Here is a 21729-nt window from a genome sequence, read left to right as displayed (position 1 = left end):
GAATTTTGTAATGGTTTTACTGGGAAAAACTAATGGTATATAATGGTATTTCAATGGTTCATCGTAAAATCATATATGCCGGTATTTTGGCTTATTTTGAGCGACTGTCAGGCATCCGAAAGTGAATTTTGATTGAGCAACTTGTTGACCTGTGCCAACTCAATTCAGTCCGATTTAGTATTTTTATACTAAAGTGAGATTTTAGCTCACTAAAAAGAACGGGTTCAAAAGAATTATTCGTTTGTGAACTAGACATCACTCTGGACCGTTTCTCTGAGGCTCTGGATTACAGATGTTGTGTAAGTAAGCCTATATGGGCGAGACTTCCGGTTCATTAGCCACTATAGGGAAATAACGAGAAAAATAACAATCTGTAATAAATGTGCGGTAAAACCGCTTGCACTACAAACCAGTGTTCATAAGATAATACACTAAAATAATACGATGAGACACACCAATTTGCAATATCAAGCAACAAAACGAGCAGTTTTGTACAGCTAAAAATAGCTTGGAAGCAAATGAGACCGGAAGCTAGACCCACAAAATTTACAAATGGGAAGAATAAGGTTATATTTTCTTGCACAGACCAACTGTTTCGCTTCATAAGACTTCAATATATCGTCAGGAGACACGGGTATTAATTTTGTGTAGCCTGATGTTTTTTTTTTTTTTTTAACTTTCAAAATAATGGTAGGCATTGACTTGCATTTTATGAATCACCAACCAGAGTTTCAGCTAAACATCTTCTTTAATGTTCTACTCAAGAAAAAAAAAGTCACATACATCTTGGATGGCCTGAGGGTGGGTAAATTAACAACAATTCTTTCACTTTTTGGGTGAACTATTCCTTTAATCAGAGCAGGTTTAGACAGCAGCAGATAGCAGAGTGAGAGTTAGTAATAAGCAGAAGAGGTTAGAGGAGGAGGAAAGTTACAACCATTCCAGTACTCCTACAAACACAGACCGTTCTCTCTTCAGATACAGGCCCCGAAGAAGCACAACTGTGTTCGCTGAGCACTGAACATGGAAGGAAATCTGCTGAATTAAAGACAAATCTGGAAGGAAAGACATGAAGACGCAGAGGACATAGGAAAGTACAGATGTCATGACATTTATTCAAGGCATGCTACAATTAAAGTTGATTAGGAAAAAACGTCAGCAGGGTGGGTAATAAGAATAAGAATAATAACTCTAATAATGAGTATGCATAATAATAAGCCATTCATAAACAGAAAAAAAAAACGCTTTCTACAAAAAAATTCAAAAGAAAATCTTCACTCAATCATGCACTGCAAAAATTAGAAAATATGTTTCTTTAATAGTTTATCTTCTATTTGCATTTATTACATCAAACTCATAAACTGGATACGCTCATGTCTCTCCCCAATTCCCACAAGTCACATAAACGGCTTTACAAATGAAAGCTGGTACTGGTATGATATGATATCAAAATACAGAAGACAAATTGTGTTTTTATGTTAATTTCCATAAATATAAAAACCAGTTCATATTGGTGTGTGTGTATATCTTGTTCCCCGAAACCATTTTTTGGCCAGGTTAAAAAAAAATAAAATAAAATAAAATAATAAGGGAACACATATGTACAGCATTTGTTTCCTTTTGGTAGTGAAACATTCATAAAAACTATAAATTAGGTATTTCGTTGCGTCAAAGCATCCTGAGATCAACTCAGGCACTTCTGTATGTGCGCTGTGCTTGAGCGACACCTCAGTTTGCTAATTTAGTCTAGCCCCTCCCTTTAATGCAAATTAGACAGTCAATTAGCATAATTATAGCCCATAAATTTAGTCATGAGAAGAAAATAGAAAGCATTATGGCTGAAATTTAAAGTTTACATCTTAAGGGTCAATTGCATCATAATAAAGCAATAAAATATTTCAATCTGAACAGTGCTGCATCAGTTCTAATTCAATCAAATCCTTTGGTTTCAGTGGTTAGTTTGTTGTTATGGTCTCGTATGTTTTAGAATAAAGCTTTTTAATGGAATCGATGACGATATCAGCAAAAAGTGTAACCGCTTATCCATTTTACAGATCGTGGTGTCTATCCGGAGCAGTTCATGAAATACTCAAAGCATAAGGCGGTTCGAATGAATCCATAAGGGCCCCGTAACACATTCAGAATCGCAAATGAGTCTCGCTTGACGGGGGGGGAAGGATATGGCTTGACCTTTCTGAGGGAAACGAACAGAACAGACTGCGGGACACGTGAAAAACAGACTCGTAACATGATCGAGAGTGGAAAATACAAGAAGTTTGTTGGTTTCTGATATACAGCCAGGAAATAAGTTACAAATAAGCTAGATGAAAGGCACATAAACTTTGGTCCTGCATTATTTGTGACTTTTTCAGTAAAAAACCTGGAAAAAACCATACACGTGTGTAACTGTTCGAGTGAGCGCGGATATCGACGAGGAAATGTCTTACAACACAGCGGAACGTTGTTGCCTGAGTCAAGACGTGGTTGGAAAATGTTACGCTTCGAGAAACAAAAACAAATGACTTCTTGTGACTTCTGTGACACGTTTATGGAGTCTGGCTTTTCTCCTGTTGATAAATAAAAAGCATTGCAGCCGGAAGCAGATCGGCGTTCTGCTTGCGCGGCTGCGTAGATTTCGCCTTCCGAGCGCTTCTGACCGACCTGACCTCTAGCGATCGCTCCCGTTCCCGTTCACACACGTCGGTGGACATTACAGACCCAGAACTGCTGTTGTGAAGAGGCAGAGTGACAGACAACAATCTTAAACCAGTTTTCACACTCTTAATAAAGAAAATCAACAAACCCCAAAAAAAGAACAAAAAGTATCACAACAGAGCAAGAACGAAACAGGCCAAAACCCCTAAAATGAATCAATTATAAGATACAGTAAATAAGATACAACTCCAAAACACACAGGCGGAGGTCTCAGACATCAGCATCACTCCATAGCAAAATGGAAGGCAGACCTGAACACTTCGAGCGAATGCTGTGGGCTTCTGGGTCTCTGTGCACTCGTTCCGAGGCAAATTTAGACTGATCGTATGTATTAGGAGTTTCATAATCATGTTAGAATGACAGAACAGAGATGATATCAAGCAGATCACACTGTTTGATATAGTCCACACTGGCAGATATTGATTTCTGAGTGGTCCTTCCCATGAAAAACTCGCCGGCATCGCATTATGGTTTGTGGGAGGTCGCCTGAATGTTGCTATATGGTTACTGAGATGTTCGGAGTGGTTTTAACATGTTGCTATGCGGATGCTAGGGTGCTCTGGTGGTTGCTAGGTGGTTACTTACTGGCCCAAAGAAAAAAAGAGCCCAACTCCAAGTCTCAAGGTTAGTGGTCGACCCATACAGATTTTTTTGATGGCCGATATATCACCACACTATTTAGATAGTTAAAACACATGCATAACAATTGCTAAAATTTAATTTCGATTTATTTTACATAAAATTTACTGAATTTTATCATTTGAAAATTAATAAATATGAAAAAAATAAATCTGTAAAATAAATAGTTTTATTTAGATGATAATTTATGTAGTCAACAAATGCACATTTCAGAGGATCTCACAGCTGAATTCAATAAAATTAGCAGGGTTAGTAAAATTTACAACGACTTGTTTAAATTAAATGTGAATTTGCTGACACTTGATGAGGAAGTATTATAGTGTTTGCTTTTCTGTTACCAATAATAAGCAAACACTATAACACTGTTTAGTATGGTACTGTGTAATAATTTATTATTCAGAACTGTTGAACAGAGACGGTAAACTAATGAAGATGGAGAATGGGAGCTGTGTGCGTTTAAGCGCTGACATTCTCAGCGATGTCAGAATAAATGTCCCGTGCGCCATCAAAATAAAAGTTTTCTGAAATATCGGGTAAACGGTAATAAAAAAAGCCAAATATCGGTCGATATATCGGTCGACCACCACTCTAGAAACAACTTGGGTGGCTCCTTAAATGTAAGTCACTAGGATTTTTTATTTTTTTTGCCCGGCAAAAAAGTGTGATCACTTAGAAAAGAACAAAAACTTCACAGATGTGCTCAAAACAGCTCAAATTCATACTATTTAATCAGAACAATACGCAAGCTTACAGCAACCTCTGTCTTCGAGCGCAAAATATTTATATCAGAGATCGAGGAACATTTTTTTAGCCTAGAAAGGCTTTATGTAACAATGGTACACGGGTCTAGCATACATATATACACACACACACATCAGCGAGGGAGAATAGAGACCCACAGCATGCTCTGAAAATCGTTGAGTTCACCGTTCATTTTTCTAATGAGAGCATTCACAGCACCATACATCATAACTTACATCTCATATCATATTAAGACCACATGGTACTGAGTCCCCACAAAATGCACATCTATAAGAGCTACACAACAAAAAAATAAAAATAAAAATCAAGATCAAAAAAAAAAAAAAAATCAACCCTCTCACCAATCCCACAAAATAGTACATAAGATATTTTAGGTAAAATTTCTAAAACCTATTTGATTATGAACACATAATAAGGCACGTAATAAGAAATTAGGTAAATACACAGTAAATATGATTTTTTTTTTTTTTTCACCATGATTTCTTGAATGATTATAGTGGTACAAAAACCCGATGAGGTTTCAAATTTGATTTTTTTCTCTTCCATAAAAAAGAACAAATTACCAAAAATAAGTAACTTTTTTTTTTTCTCAAAAAATCTTGACAATCCTTAAGATATATAGACCTGAATAGTTTTGCTTTAAGACTGTAAACTTCAACAAAATTCAATTTCTTTTGAGAAGTGAAAGCGAAGTTTCGAATCGCTTCAGGTGAAATCAGTCAAAGACAAAAAAAGTCACTGTCCCTTGCCTTGCATGAACATGAAGATTTTTGATTTATTTCATTAATAGAGGATATAGTGCACAGGCACAGAAGCTGCTCCCTTTAGATGCTACTCAACAGGTCTACAGTGACCCTCCTTGGAATGTTAAGGCCAGATTTTCACTAAATGAGACAGTGCCTTGCTCGTACGCACAAGGGAGAGAGTCCCGATGAAACCGGTAATAATACAATAGTACTAACTAAACACATACATAAAGAATCAGCTTCTGTATGTGCACACCATTGCCATGTTCCAAAACCTAGTGAGCTGTCTACTTAGACAGCATTTTAAGGCATCACAGGCATGCTCCCGGCACAAAGGCTGTTTCGGCCTTCTAAGATGTCTAATTTTGGCCAAAATCTAAGGCAGCATTGCATGTATCCTTTGTGGATAAGGCAATCCCAGAATGCACTGGGAAGCTCATTCAAGATGGTGGGCGAATCAAGGCAAATGTTGATTATGAATAAACTTATAATTTCCTGAATACTGAAAAATATACAATTGATTGATTAAAAATGGATTATTTTGACTGAAAATTAACCAATTATATGAATCAACTGATTCAGGGGTTTGACATTAGCATGTAGCTAAGCTAATGCTGCAATACCTGAGTATAAGCATAAAGCACAAGTAAATATTGAGCATTTTCTATGTATTTTTACATTTACATAGTGTGTGATATTTGTCACGGTGCACTGCAACATCTCTAGACTGTCTATAGTAAATAAAGCTAAAGTTCCAAATTTGTCCATTTGTCCTGTTGTCGGAAGTAGCGCAAAAGCACAGATTACATCAGAAATAGTGCCGCATCTAACGTAGACAGTAATGGGTTCTTTTTTATTTTGTACTGCATTATCAACGTCGCAACATGCTAACATCTAACTGAACTAAAATCAATCGAGTCCTCCAATGCCAGGCTTCAAATGCTGCTCAAAACTCGTAATGTACCAATTTTTGAATGGAACCTATGGAGGAGATGCTAGTTTTGGTGTAAGCAATATTTTTATCTTGCTGCCAAAAAAATCGACAGGATTTTGATGGTCTCCGTCAATGATTATTGACTGTTGCAAGTATTTCCATGGTGTCAAGGTCTTTGTGTGATTGGCTTACAAGATTCATCTAAGTTGACTGCTTTTTCCCCAATGATACAGACTCAGAGTTTACCATCTCCACCTCTTGAAGAAAACCTCTGGTCTGGACTCTATTGGAGGCGAGTTTCCTGTGCAGATCAGTCACTTCAGATTAGTCACTTATGGGCTTTCATGGCAATTAGGATGCTGCCTTAGAAGGAAGCTGCCTATGCAGCAGCTCGCTAGGTTTCAGTAACTAGGTGGTGTCTCCATGTCATTCAGACTCGCTCTTTCCTTAAATATTTGGTTTGGTCAGATGCAGAGGCATTTAGTGTGGGACTGCAAGGCAAAAGAGAGTGCCGCCCTCTTTTTTTGCTGTGACTCAATGGGCTTCACTACAGTTTCTACAAAGCCCATGGCTGCAAACTCTCACACCTGTGGCCAGAGCCAAGGAGTGAAAGAACAAAGTAAAGAGCACAGAATCTTCTGCCCCTGTGTGGAAAGATGGAAAACAAGAAGAACGAAAGAAAAAGACTCAACTAAGAGCAAAAAGGGGAACAGAATGGAGGAAATGATCAATTTCCCATCGAGATCACGGGCTATACCATTCACATTGAGAATTTCACTTAGGAGGCGGAGCCTACTATCAGGCTGGGCGTTGCGGATTGGAGCGTTCCAGTAAGGTTGACAGCTGGCCTTGAGTTTTCTGGAATGATCGTGCATGTTTGAAAATGTTCGCCCCGGTTCAGAGGAACCCAATCGACTGGACAATGACATTGCGTGCCATTGAACGCAGATGTTCTCTGACAGCATTGCAGGTGCAGAGAGCCCACGAAAGGCCGGTCTGTCCGATATAAAATTTTCATAATACAAGAAAAAACGAATCACGCCATTCACTATCTATTCACAGATGCCTACCATCTGGCTATACATCTTTGCACAGTAAACAGATATGAGGATGCCAAACATTCCCCACGGTGCCTGTCTTCAATTCAAATCAATCAAAGTGCCAAGAAACAAAAGGTTTGTAAGCCGAAACAGCTGCGAATTTTAAATGCACTCATTCTTGAATCCATAGCACTCTTGTTTTAATGCTACTCTGAAGAAAAAGGACAAGCCCATTGGTCGAGGCCGTCGCTACAGATTTTTTTTTTTCCAGCAGCACCTTGATGACGACGTCAGCGACATTCAAACGGTGACCGTGCGTTCAACACATCCCACGGGAAATGGGGCGCTCTGTTGAAACAGCCAATGAGAATGAAGGTGTCGTTTTTTGGGGGAGGCACAGAGGAGACTCCGCCCTCACTTAGGTCTGGGGTATCAAGGCCATTGGGCTACAGGAGTGTCAGTCTCCAATGTAATCGGCAAGTGTGCGGTGAAGAAACTTCCTCAACATTGACTTTTTTGAGAATGTTCACCTCGTGTTAGTTTGCGTTTCACATCAACGAAGTCCTCGTCAATCGACTAAAGAGGGAGTCCTACTTCCTCCACACGGAGGTTCCCAGAAACGTCACATTGTCATGGATATCCCATGTGTCTCCAGCCCTGGTTTCGTGAGAGTAAAACACAACTCACTCTCAGACTGTCTAAAGGTTCTGCAGTAGTCTCTTATTTGCTTTTTTTTTCATTTTTTTTTTTTTTGGAAATCTCTAAAACTACCCCATGAATATCTGTAATGTTTTTTTTGTTTTGTTTTTTTTTAGAGTTTGTCAGTCAGTCTTATTCTCTGAACGAAACATTCAGACTGCTGAAGGTAGAAGGGCTGGTATGGGGAGGATGGGGAAAGGGTGTGTTTGTAGTGAAGGGGGTGCTAGATGGTGGATTTGGAGAAGGACACTCGCAGATGGTGGTTTTCTCCCAGGTCATGGTTGTGGAGGTCGATAAGAGCCTGGATGGCTTCTTCCACCGAACCCAGCTGGATCAGCGCCATCTTGCGGTCCTTCCTATTAATCATATATGGATAGTGAAAATCAGACACTGGGTGATCCTGAAATTTAGGACCAGTTGGTCCAATGAGATAAGGTCCAAGATAAAGAAAATATAAAAAAATCTTTTGAACACATTTGTGTTGGTTTCAAATGGTTTTTGAAAAACATTTACAGCATTTCCAACAAAATAGTTTCAGTGACTACTCTAAAATTGTCATGTGGGGCAACCATCAACTAAAAAGGTAAATCATATTTTCCTTACAAAAAATACAACTTAAAGGGATAGTTCACCCAAAAATGAAAATTCTTTCATCATTTACTCAAGTGAAGAATGTTCCAATCAGTTGCTGGTAGCCCTTGACTTCCATTTTTTCCATACTATGGAAATCAATGGCTAGCGTCAAAAGTTTGTCTCTACTTTTGTGTTCAACAGTAGAAAGAAACTTGGAACAAGTGGAAGATTAGTAAATGGTGACAAAGTTCTCATTTTTGGGTGAACTATCCCTTTAAACAATGTAAAAAAGGAATGTCCTTTTCTGCTCCTAGAGGGCCACCTAGCTATACGTGTTTTCCTAGCAAACTTAAAATCGCTGTTCACTTTTTAGCAGATCGTGTAGACCAGGGTTCCTCAAATCTTTCCCTGGAGAGCCAATCTGCTGCAGAGTTTAGCTCCAACCCTAATCAAACTCACCTACCTGTGATTTTCTAATGATCTTGAAGACTCTGATTAGCATGCTCAGGTGTGTTTGATTAGGGCTAGAGCTAAACTCTGCAGGAGTGGGCCAGATTTGAGGATGCCTGGTGTAGACAATGTTTATAACATTCCATTTGTGTGTTTTCACAAAACAACTCATCCTTATCGGCCATGTTGTCATGAAGAAAAGGTACAAGCAGACTCCTCCCCATGTGAATAAATACTTATTAAAATCAGAAAAATGAAGGCTGAGAACAAAAATAAATGTGAAGAGAACTCACTGGAAAAACTTGAAGGCCTTGACTGTGTATCCAGAACTGGCAAACAGGTCTTTCAGAAAATCATCCGTAGTGGAGGGACTGGGGGAGGAAAGAAACAAAAACACAGTGTTTACAAAAGGACAAAAAATAGCACCTTATCTGATGCCAACAATAATGCAAAACTTCTAGTGGAGTGAAACAACTGCTAATATGATAATATGCGTGGGGTGATATGAATAAAAATCATATATCATGGTATAAGTAATTTTACAAAACTGTAATATTATGCATCATGATGTTTCTTTTTCTGGAAATTCAAACAACAAATGACAACCCCCCCAAGTATTTGATAAAGTTTTAATTCCCTTCTTAATTTAGAAATTTGCACATTTTAAAAATGCGTATTTAAGTTAGTCCAGCAAAACTGGGTTGTTTTTTTGTAGCAATGGTTTGTAATGCTGCAATGTGTGGGTGTGTGCCAGTCACTCACGGGATATTTGAGAGGTGCAGGGTGGCGGAGGGAGGAAAGATGTTTTGGAAGTTCTTGGAGCCGGGCTTTTTGAAGCGGTGCAATGGGCTCCCACTGAAGTCTTTGGTCAGGCCCTGGTCCTCCTGACCCTCCCTGGGGAGCTGCACCGTCTGGTGCTTTGAGATGGTCACACGGATCACCTTACCATGCAGACGCTGACCGTTCAAATGGCTCATCGCTTAAAAAAAACAAACCCAGAGATAATGTGTTACAGATAAGCTTTAACCCTGAGACAAATCATATTACACTTACACTGAACAAACCTTTTTCTTACATTTGAACAACAAAAGCTCATGCATAAGAGTTTTTCCCCAACATTTTCACACACACACACACACACACACACACACACACACACACACACACACACAAGCAGAGATCGAAGTTCTGAGTAAATCATTTTTTGAAATGATTCTTACATAAAATATTGAGGAATTCATTGTTAGGTAAATTTGTTTAAATCAATATTCCTACATAAATTCCTGTGTAAATCATACATAAAGTCATTATTATGTAAATGTCTGAGAATAATTCACAAAACCTTTATGTAAATTTGTGTAAATCATTCAGAAATTGATTCATACATAAATGTACTGTATAAAACATTGCTAAAACCATTCTTAGGTTCATTTATAGGTTAATTTATGTGTAAATCAATAGCAAATTTCGGTGAAAATTGTGTATAAAACCATTTTAAAGTAAATTTGTGTAAATTATTCGCAAATTGATTCAAACAAATTACTGTATAAAACATTGATAAAAACAAAGTTCTTTTTCTTTTGTAAATCAATCGCAAAACTATTCTTACATAAATTTCTGTGTACTGTACATTGTTTGCAAAATCATTATTACGTTAATTTACGTGCAAGTCGGTGGCAAAACCATTCTTCCGTAAATTTCTGTGTATTGCGTTTCAAAACCTTTATGTAAATTTGAGTAAATCATTTGCAAAAATGATTCTCACATAAATTAATGTATAAAATGTTCTTATGTACATTTTTAAATCAATAAAATCATTTTGTAAATTTCTGTGCGCTGTACATTGTTCGCAATGGTTTCGTAAATTTCTATGTAAATCATTCTCAAAAACACAAAATAATGTGCAAAATCTAAATGTAGAATGTGATATGAAAGTTTATACAAGAATGTTTTCACAAGCAATTTACACAAATTCATTTTTTCATCCACTCCTAAAAAACTTCCGGCCAACAACCACCATGCACCTTTGCATTAAATAAATAATTAAATAAATAAATCCATGTTTTTTTGTTTACAGCTACGAGACATCAAAACTTCGTCATCATTGTCAAGCATTGCAATCTGCACTCAATCAATACTTAACCATATTTAAATGCAGGAGCGAATGCTCTTATCATAACCAAACCTTTGCAGTATCCTTTCATACATGAAAGATTCCTTTCATTTCTCCTTGCACCATTTCACAATCTATTATTAAATTGCATCAGAATATTCCTATGTATCTAAATTATGAGACATTTAGTAGAAGAAATGCAATTTTTATAAATATTTCATTCACGGTTCTGGATTCATCCACCAGCGATACAACCAGACTGATTTGTAGCTTTAATACAGACACAGAATATGCCGATAAAGACGACTGATCAAAGGATGAAGAGAATGTATCAAGATGAAAAGGATTTCAGTGTAATGCCTGGCGTACCGAGCTGGGCTTGCGTGGCGTCTGCCATCTGTATTAAGGCATTCTCTTTCTTGTTGAACAGGATCTTGACTCTGTGAACATCTCCGTACACTCCTGCCGGGATAAAAGAGAAATTTAGACTTTTTGTGCTCAAAACACAATTTACAGCAAATAATACGCTATCTGCGGATCTCAGTGTTTCATTATTGAAGGCAGAGGGCGACGGTAACTCCTTACATGCTCAGAGCGAGCAAACATTTTAAAGGATATCACTCACACTAAGGTCTGTGTCTCTGATGTTGACAGTTATTAAATTTGTAGGGACAATAACAATGGCACACACTGAGCGTGTGTATGGGAGAATTTGAACATTCATATGACGGGTCACAATCTGCAAATAATCTCCCGACTGTGTGTTTGTAAGGAAATGGTCTCGTCGCTCAGCTTCTATCCTCTACTGCCTTCATAAAAACTGCCGTCTGCACATCTAATCTGGAGGAGTAATAAATTCATCCTTACCGAATAAAATGAAGAGCCCGTGTGGTGATATGCTCTGCAAGAGATGGGACATTATCAGAGATCACTCAGTACTGAAATGTAACAAGCGCTGGAAAAAGATGAAATGAGTATGGGTAAAATGTATGAAGAAACATTAATAGATGTGGTGATTGGCTGTGAAACGTTGACACTGATCACTTCGATGTGAATGCTGTAGAATTAAATGAAGAAAGTGTCTTGTGACATCAATTGCTGAGACTGAATAAAGACGCATGAAAATATGCGTTTGGATTAGCTCATATAATAAAATAAAAGACTGGAGGGAATCATTTTAAAGGCACTGATATTTAAGGTCAGTGAGTTTTTACACTCCTATGCAATACTATAAGCAAAGTAATGGCTCAGATTAGTTCAGTAGATCTATACATACACATACATTTTTAACAACAAAAAAGCATTTTACAAATAAGTGTATATTTATACCATTATATATTTTATGTAAATGATAAATAGATATTCCACAAATATGGAAAGCAGCACAACTGTTTTCAACATTAATAATATTAATAAATATTTTTTGAGCAGCAAGTGAGCAAACAATATTAGAATGATTTCTGAAGTATGTGACACTGAAAACTGATGCTGAAAATTCAGCTTTGATCACAGGAATAAAATGCATTTTACAATTTATTCACAAGGAAAACGTTTATTTTAAATTGTAATAAAATTTCCCAATTTTTATTTTTAATTAAATAAATGCAGTCTTGGCGAGCAGAAGAGACATCCAAAAACGTATAATATAAAAATTTCTTTTTATTATATTATATATTAATTTCTGGATGACAGTATCTAGGATCTGCAGTCTAATTATCAGTATCAGCCATAAAAAAACAATATTGGCGTCAACATGTAAAATAATAATACTAATAATAATAAACACATAATAATAATAATAATAATTATTATTATTATTATTATAATTTAGGCAAGTTATAATACTATTAATTAGGAATTAGGGACTAAAACTTTAAAAACATTCTTGTAACTAGAAATATAATAAACCAAACAGAAAGGAAAAAAAAAAATTTCTGCATTTCATACACCTTATTCTCTTTTAGATTAACTTGATGTACTAAAATAACTAAAAATTGAAAATTAATTACAAATTACAGACAAAAATAAAAGAAATGACAAAAACAACAAAATTACTAAAACTTTAAAATGAAAAACAGAATATAGACAGACAGACACAGACACAGACAGACAGATAGATATTCAGACTGATTCAGTATTTGACAAACCACTATGGTCTTAAATGGTTTTTGAAGGGCATTTAAAGTATTATTGTAAACTCTTTCCTACAGCTGTAATCAATTTTATGCCAAATAAGAGACAGATTTGTGGTGAAAGGGCTCTCAGAGAAGGGTTAGTCACATGTTGACATCAGTTATGTTGCGGGACGGTGGCGTTGAGGGTGGGTGGGGGGGAACTCACTTCGGGGTTGAGGTTGGAGACGAGGAGCACAGAGTGGATGGCGGTGGGGGCCATGCCGTGGATGGTCATCCGTCCTGTCATTGCTGATGAAGGGATGGTGAGAGGTCCCAGAGCACCAGGCATCGCCTGCATAGACAGACCTGAGCGGAGCGGAGCCCGGCGGGAGGAGGGCAGATGGGGAAGGGAGACGGGAGAGGAGGGGTAAAGTGAGAGAGAGGAAGGGAACCTTCTAGAACAATCATCCGTTTTCACAACCTGTTGTCGCTCTTTCAGATAAACAACATAAGGTCTTCTTGTAATAGCTTATTAAATCAATGTGTTCAGGCATGCTGGGTAAATTTGGTCCAAATGAGTATTGAATTGGATGGTTGGGGTAGTAAGAGGTTTAAATAAAGCCAGCAGAGATCAGGGTCAGGAGTGTGAAAACAGAGCCAAGCTTGAGAATGAAACGGCATTCACAACATGCTTAATATGTGAAGGACAAATGATTTGAATTGAGGGAAAAATATTCAGTGGCAAGTAATGTAGGATGGGACTTTTGTACGTTGAGATCTGATATGTGACTCTGGACCACAAAACCAGTCAAAAGGGTCCATTTTTCAAAATTGGGATTTATACATCATCTGAAAGCTGAATAAATAAGCTTTTGTTAGGATATGACAATATTTGGCTGAGATACTATTTGAAAATCTGGAGTCTGAGGGTGCAAAAAAAAAATCTAAATATTGAGAAAATCGTCTTTAAAGTTGTCCAAATGAAGTTCTCAGCAATGCATATTACTAACCAAAAATGAAGTTTTGATATATTTACAGTAGGAAATTTACAAAATATCTTCATGGAACATGATCTTTACTTTACTTATAAAAGAAAAATCAACAATTTTGACCCATACAATGTATTTTTGGCTATTGCTACAAATATACCCCAGTGACTTAAGACTGGTTTTGTGGTCCAGGGTCACATATTAAAATACTGATATTTGTTATGATATTATTATTAATGGTACTTTTATTTGACTGAGGCCTTGATTATGTCATAATTTTTGTGACAGAAGTGGAGAAAATTATTTCATTTGGAACAACTTGAGGGTGAATACATGTTTCATTTTCAATATGTTAAATAATACACTGCTGTTTGAATGTCTGGGGTCTGTATGATTTACACAAATGAATCATTTTATTCAGCAAGGATGCATTAAATTAAAACATTTCTATTAAAAATTCTGTTCTTTTGAGAAATGTCAGTTTCCACAGAAATATTAAAACCACAACTGTTTTCAACATAATAATAATAATAATAATAAATGTTTCTTAAGCTGCAAATCAGCATATTAGAATGATTTCTGAAGGATCATGTGACACTGAAGACTGGAGTAATGATGATGAAAATTCAGCTTTGCATCGCAGAAATAAAGTACAATTTACAATATATTACAATAGAAAACAGTTACTTTAAAATTGTAATAATATTACTGTTTTACTGTATTTTTGATCAAACAAATGCCACCTTGGTGAGGAAAAGAGATTTCTTTCAAAGACATTTTAAAATCTTACAGACCCCAAACTTTTAAACAGCAGTGTATATATTATTTAACTCATATTAAAATGTTAAATTATTAAAATGTTCAATAAATCTTATATGAATAATATTAAATGTTGTCTTTAAGAAAACATGAATTAAGACTGAAGTAAAGCTGCACAGCGACTTTAGCTATTAAATTTTATTATATGAAAAATGTAATTAAAGAGCAATGTAACACACTTAAATTGGATGTATTGATCGCACAAATCAAAACAGAGTGCAAACCAATCGATAGCCAATTCCAAATGCAAAGCTTTCTAACGGTTTTCAAATGTGACGTCAATACTTCTGTTTGTGATAGTCCCTCTTGACTTTGCTCATTTTGCTGGTGTCAATCTGCAGATGCGTCTTGCAAGTGGCTCAGGTGATGACACCGTAATGCGTCCAATTATTCAGTCTGAAGACTGTCGTGAGCCGCACGACGCTGCCTCCATTACTCAGATGTGATGTGAGAGTGTGACTGTGTCTGAAAGCTTACCTGCCTGAGGGAAACCGATAGCAGGGGCGAAACCAGCCGCCCCGGGGTATGGAGAGGAAATTATCCCAGGAGCCCCTGCACACACACACACACACACACACACACAGGGTCAGCAATGGCAAACAACTGATTTATAAAATGAGAACACAAGCACATAACAGGATAGTGATAGCAGTGTGTGTGCATCTACACTGACATAAATGACACCTATTCTTGAAGCGAATTAAAATTCATTTTGATATTTCTTCGGGAGTGTAAAATTATACTTGTATCATTGTGATGCAACTGCTTTGATAACAATGAAGATAAAAGCCTTGTTACAAAGATTAAAAAACTAAAAACCTTATTATTAAATACTTTTACATAATATTTTATTATTATTTCATAGAATTTATTATTATTATTTTTTTTAAATATCGAGGAATATATTTGATGAATGACTGTGACCAACAGATTCATACGGGGGAAAACATTTAATTATAAACAAAAAATATAACATAAGATAAGATCTTCATGACTGTGTGTTAAGGTCATGGTAAAAGTCTCTTATAATTTCAGATAATTTAATACATAAGTTGGGCAAGCCTTCATTCAGATGAATAATAATAATATCCTTATCCTAATAATCATAATTACTAAAGATAAATATACAATATGTTTTCTCTCTCTCTCTCTCTATATATATATATGTGTGTGTATGTGTGTGTGTGTGTGTGTGTGTAGAGAATCTATATTAGAGAATCTAATTATTCTTCAATATTATAATATTATATATATTCTAATATATATATACACACAAACATTAAATCAGTGATACTATCTGATTATTTGATTATTATTGCTGTCAAATGATTAATCAAGATTTATTGCATCCAAAGTAAAAGTTTGTTTACATAATATGTGTGTGTACTGTGTATATTTATTATGTATATATAAAAATATATAAAATATAATATATAAAATATATATTTATATATGATATAATTTATATGAATATAATATATAAATGCAAATACATGTAAATATTTTCAAAATATATACTGTATGTGTGTGTATTTATATATACATAATAAATATACACAGTACACATACGTATTATGTAAACAAAAATTATTTTGGATGCGATTAATTGCGATTCATCGTTTGACAGCACTAATTATTATTATTATTTTAACAGATGTCATTTTTATGTGTCATATGTGACCCTGGACCACAAAAGCAGTCTTAAGTCGCTGGGGTATATTTGTAGCAATAGCCAAAAATACATTGTATGGGTCAAAATTATCAATTTTTCTTTTATGACAAAAATCATTAGGATATTAAGTAAAGATCATGTTCCATGAAGATATTCTGTAAATTTATTACCGTAAATGTATAAAAAAAAATTAAATTTTAATTAGCAATATGCATTGCTAAGAACTTCATTTGGACAACTTTAAAGGCGATTTTCTCAATATTTTGATTTTTTTTTTTGCACCCTCAGATTCCAGATTTTCAAATAGTTGTATCTCAGCCAAATATTGTCCTAACAAACCATACATCAAATGGAAAACTTATTTATTCAGCTTTCAGATGATGTATAAATCTCAATTTTGAAAGATTGACACTTAAGACTGGTTTTGTGGTCCAGGGTCACATATAAGACTGCGTCAAATACAACAGTATTTTTAAGCATGACGGATTGAGGATTCATTTCTGACATATATAATATTGTAAATATATTGTTCATTGTTATCCCTGCTATGAAATGCAAAACAAATATTAACAAATAAAATAAAATTTCTGATATTTTGACCATTTATGAGATGGCTAGTTTGTTAATGCATTTTGTCATGTGATGCAACTCACAAAAATGTAATAATATTTATGAATTAATCCGTTTTTACCCAATAATAGTGACAATAATAACAATTTATTCAAGGTGCAAGGGCAATACATTATTACTTTGTATTGCTTACACCATGACATTTTAGAGTCATGAAATTTAAACTTTAGTTTTTTTTAAATGGGTAGAAAATTAGTTCAAAACCATATAAAACCAAAATGAACACAAAGAATACATTAATTAGCTCTTGGCACAAAATATTTTCTGCTATTTTCTTTTTCTGCAGAATTGTCATTGACCCACTCAATAAATTTGCTTTATAAAAGCAAATATTAAGTCACTAACCCTGTGAGAGCCTTAAATAAATTATATTAGCAGTATAACAGCACAATCTATAAAAGAGGCACACATACATTTGTTCTGTACTCCCTATATCATCACAGTTTTATTATCATCCTATAATTTCGAGCTGACTATGGCTTGCTGAGACATGCACGTTCATGTAATTCACAATTTGCCCATGTAATATCTCGAATTCCCAGAAGGGACGGGCTTAAGTGTGACGCCATTGTTTAAAATGGATTTATTCAGCCTATTGAGATGTAAACCACCACAGAGCTCAGAACAAGCAGTGTACATACATTTCAAAACAGTCCTACCGACAACAATAAAACATTTTCATGAGGGGTGTTACGGAAGAAGATGGACAAAATGGCAGTGGTCTAATAAAAGCTGCCATTTGAACACCTTTTATTGCTTTAGCGGGCGTCTGGAGACGTCATCGAGCGCCCCTGAGATTCCTGCTTGCACCCAGAAACAATTCATCAGCTCTGATTTACAGACACACACACAACAATACACACCGGCCTTATCAGTATCCACACCGCCTCTCGCTCTAGACAGCGCGAGTGATTTACTGAGCCTGAGACAACAAGATGCGTGGATGGGCAGCCACAGTTATCTGCCGCCCCCTCTGACAATCACACACACACAATAAATCTACCCTGCAAATGCTGTCCAGCCCACAGAACTTTGTGTGCATGTGTGATAAGGCGTGCCCTTTGATAGTGTGCATGCAACCAGCCGATAGCATTATAATAAAACACATGCGGATCGCCCAGGTAAAGAGGAAGTGAGGAAAATATCTGTTACACTGATATTTTTAATGGAAAAGAAGTTTATTAGATAAACAGACAGCTTTGATTAAAAAACTAAATGTCAGTGTACACACACACACACACACAAATTAAGGGAATATTCCAAGTTAGAATATCAACAAAGTATAGGGTCATCACTTACTCACCAGTGGAGTGAATGGGTGCCGTCAGAATGAGAGTCCAAACAGCTGATAAAAACATCACAATAATCCACACCACTCCAGTCCATCAATTAATGTCTTATGTGTGTTTGGGAGAAACAAATCCATCATTAAAGCATTTTAACATAAAACTGTCACTTCTGGCTAAAATAGTAGTCCACAATCCATAAGAGAGGATGTTTTTTTTGTACTGAAAGAGTTATTGTCACCCACATCAAAATCCACCTGCATATTTGTTCAGAACTGTTTTGGACAATTTTCACTTATAAACAGTGCTTCATCTGAGCATATTTCTCTCCTGATTCAGATAAGACGACTTTCACTAGAGAAAGCATTATTATGGATAAAGGACTCATATTTTAGCCAGAAACAATAGCCTGAAGTAAAAAAAAAAAAAAAAGTCTTAATGATGGATTTATTTCTTACAAACACACATCTCTTCACTTCACAAGATGTTAATTGTTGGACTGGAGTGGAGTGGAGTGGATTACTTGTGATGTTTTTATCAGCTGTTTAGACTCTCATTCTGACGGCACCCATTCACTGCAGAGGATCTTTTGGTGAGTAAGTAATGTAATGCTACATTTCTCCAAATCTGATGAAGAAACAAACTCATCTACATCTTGAATGGCCTGAGAGGGAGTACATTTTCAAGAAATTTTCATTTTGGGTGAACTATTCCTTTAAGGTGTTTTTAACCCAGAATAAACCTGAAATGATCTGGTGACAAATCTGTAATCAAAGTGGAAATTTTTCCAAGTAAACAGTGCAAAATGTCTTCATACCAAAGATCAAAACTGACATTTAAGCAGCATCCTAAGTCTGACATTCTTTAGCTTGGGACAAGAACTTCCTCAGAGCTAAGGGAAAAGCACAGACTTAAAGCAGATGGTTGGTGTGTGTGTGTGTGTGTGTGTGTGTGTGTGTGTGTGTGAGTGAGTGAGTGAGTGAGTGTCTGTATCTAATACGCTACCAGCTTCGTGCTGACAACACAAAACTTCCTCCAGCATTCCATGTATAGAAGATTCTCCAATTAGTGTAACTTTTGACAAACAGACATTTGCTATTGAAAGTATTTTTAATTGTAAGTATTTTAAATTCAAATATCTTCACACCATATTTCATGTGTCATATTATGTGTGACGGTAATGATGTGTGATGGTAATAATATATTTCCATTTTTCAAGAAAATGTTGAGTGCTAATGACAGCAGTTTTGAGGAAAGTGACTATTGCTATTATTTATTCTTAAAATAAAAATATAATTATTAAAAAATATAATTGCAATATATGATGAAAAAAACTCAATGTTTTGAGTTAAACTAGAACAATATATACGTTTCTAGAACAATATATACGTTTCAAATCATCAACAGGACACATAGGTTCCCCTAATCAAACACTCACCCATATATTTCTGTATGTATGTGTATGTGTACGTGTCTTACCAAAAGCGGTCTGCATGGTGGGGTCCAGCGTGGGCTGCCCGTCCCCTGAGGGTAGGTCTAGACGTGTGAAGTCCCTGCTCTTGTCGTTGTTGTATTTCACATTCAGACTGGTCAGCTTGGAGAATTCAACACGCAGAGTGCAGCAGCCGTTGTAGATGTTCTGCCCATCCAAAGCCTGACACAGACATAAAACATTAATAATGCAAAAGTGTTTTGCACATTTTTCCTCTAGAATTCACATGTACTGATACAGTATATAATGAAAATATTTATTAAAATAAAAGTGTTTATAGAATGTTTTATAAAAAATAAAAAATGTTTAATAAAAAAATATTTATTTTATGTACTACTTTTTTTTTTTTTTTCATTAGATTCACCCAGCATTGCATGTCATCTATGCAGTCACGCAGACAGCCGAAGCGTGTTTGTCTTTCCGATCACAGGACATTGGACTGTTCCGGCACATTCTCATTGATTGCACCTGCTCTACTTCATCACATCAGGGATTAATGGAGCCTGAGCATCTCATCTCAGTTTTTCTATCTGTTAATCAATATCTTAAAGCAAGCGACAGCCAAACTCCTAAAACAGATCTAGAGCAAGCCGCACTCACAAGGTTTGTATCGCCACTGAGCCCTTTTAATGGCTCCTGAGAAACAGGGAGGTCAAAGTGCAAAGCCAAACGGAATGAAAAGCAACATGTGCAGTGAAAACGAATCAAACTCTCAACCTCAAAATATATTTGCAAGAAAAGAGATCATTTTCATTTAAAGTATTCTTTCCCTGTATTGGCACTCAGTATAAGCCATTACAGTGACAAAAATGGCTTTCTCTGGTCAGTTTAACCATAAGCTCCATCTCATTATGGTCATTTTGGATATATGAACCTTAGATAAGAAAACAAGATCTCCACTCAACATGACAGAGTTTGCCTCTTAATCCAGTGCGACATTTTCATTATTGAATTGTCTGTGTAGGCCTGAAGCAGGTTTGGCAGGGCGGAGGCGATGTGAAATAACTTCTCCCGTGGAGCCAGTTCATTTAACTAAACCCTGATGACAAATGCAAATCACATCTAATCCTGACAGTGGCCTGAGCAATGACAGAGAGGAATAAAGAGTTGTTCTGCAGAGGTCTGTGCTGTTGGCTTTAAGCAATCAGACGAACAAATTCTGACTGTTGGATGATAAATTGTCTTATATTTAATGCCGAATCTCTTTCGGGCTGATAAGCAACCATCCCTTTCCAACCGCCCTAGAAACTGTACAGTAACATTCTGGAAAATACTCAGAACACCATAGCAACTGCAATTCAACACCCTACCATTACAGCAGAAATACATAGACTACCCTTCACAAGTTTGAGGGTGGTTAGTGTGTTTGAAATAAGCCCCTTAAGCTCATCAAAGCTCAAAAAGACAGTAAAAACAGTCATATTTAAATACAATGTAAATATACTGTAAAATGTAATTTATTTCTGTAATCAAAGCTGAATTTTCAGTATCATTACTCAATAGTAGCATAATAGTAGCATATTAGAAATCATTCTAATATGCTGATTTGCTGCTCAAGAAACATTTCTGATTATTATCGATGCTGAAAACAGTTGTGCTGCTTCATATTTTTCTAGAACCTGTGATACACTTTTTTTTTTGATGAACAGTTTTGGGTAGATTACTTACAAGTTGTAGTCCGTTAATGATTCCAAATTACATGAGAAAAATTGTAGCTAGTAACGTAATCCGTTACATAACACATTTTATATAATCTGACTACTTTTTGATTACTTTTGACCTAACTCATTTATCACATTGATTTAAAAAGGATAAACTTGCATCATATTGATATAAAAAATACAAAAAGAAGGAAAATATATTCCATTTGCTGTATTACATATTATATTACGTCAAAGTTTCCCAAACTGGGGTGTGTAAAGCAACAGCAGAAGATCTGTGAATTTAATGAAAAGCTAATAATTAATTCAAAATTAAATCAAAATAAAACACTTGAAATATTATATAATACCAGTTTACCTCAATGTCATGTGACCATGTGACTAATATGCAATCA

At 35.8% G+C, this 21729-nt stretch overlaps 1 protein-coding gene across 10 annotated transcripts in view; it reads right to left on the bottom strand.

Annotated features, from left to right (window-relative positions):
- Positions 1-1298: 1298 nt before the first annotated feature.
- The window catches only part of ptbp3 (polypyrimidine tract binding protein 3), a 69046-nt gene continuing 48615 nt past the window's right edge, over positions 1299-21729 (bottom strand). For all 10 annotated transcript variants that reach the window (XM_058790243.1, XM_058790240.1, XM_058790236.1 and 7 more), the window contains 8 exons: positions 19661-19835; positions 15071-15145; positions 13012-13151; positions 11539-11572; positions 11041-11133; positions 9321-9537; positions 8852-8929; positions 1299-7891 (listed from right to left, as the gene is read on the bottom strand). In XM_058790243.1, the coding sequence (XP_058646226.1) occupies positions 7759-7891; positions 8852-8929; positions 9321-9537; positions 11041-11133; positions 11539-11572; positions 13012-13151; positions 15071-15145; positions 19661-19835 (945 nt within the window). In that variant the 3' untranslated portion in view covers positions 1299-7758. The remainder of the gene's footprint in view (positions 7892-8851; positions 8930-9320; positions 9538-11040; positions 11134-11538; positions 11573-13011; positions 13152-15070; positions 15146-19660; positions 19836-21729) is intronic.

Source organism: Onychostoma macrolepis, chromosome 10, assembly GCF_012432095.1.
Source record: "Onychostoma macrolepis isolate SWU-2019 chromosome 10, ASM1243209v1, whole genome shotgun sequence".
NCBI classification, from domain to species: Eukaryota; Metazoa; Chordata; class Actinopteri; order Cypriniformes; family Cyprinidae; genus Onychostoma; species Onychostoma macrolepis.
The sequence above is the reverse complement of the archived record's forward strand: the minus strand, read 5'-3'. Positions and strand labels throughout refer to the sequence as shown.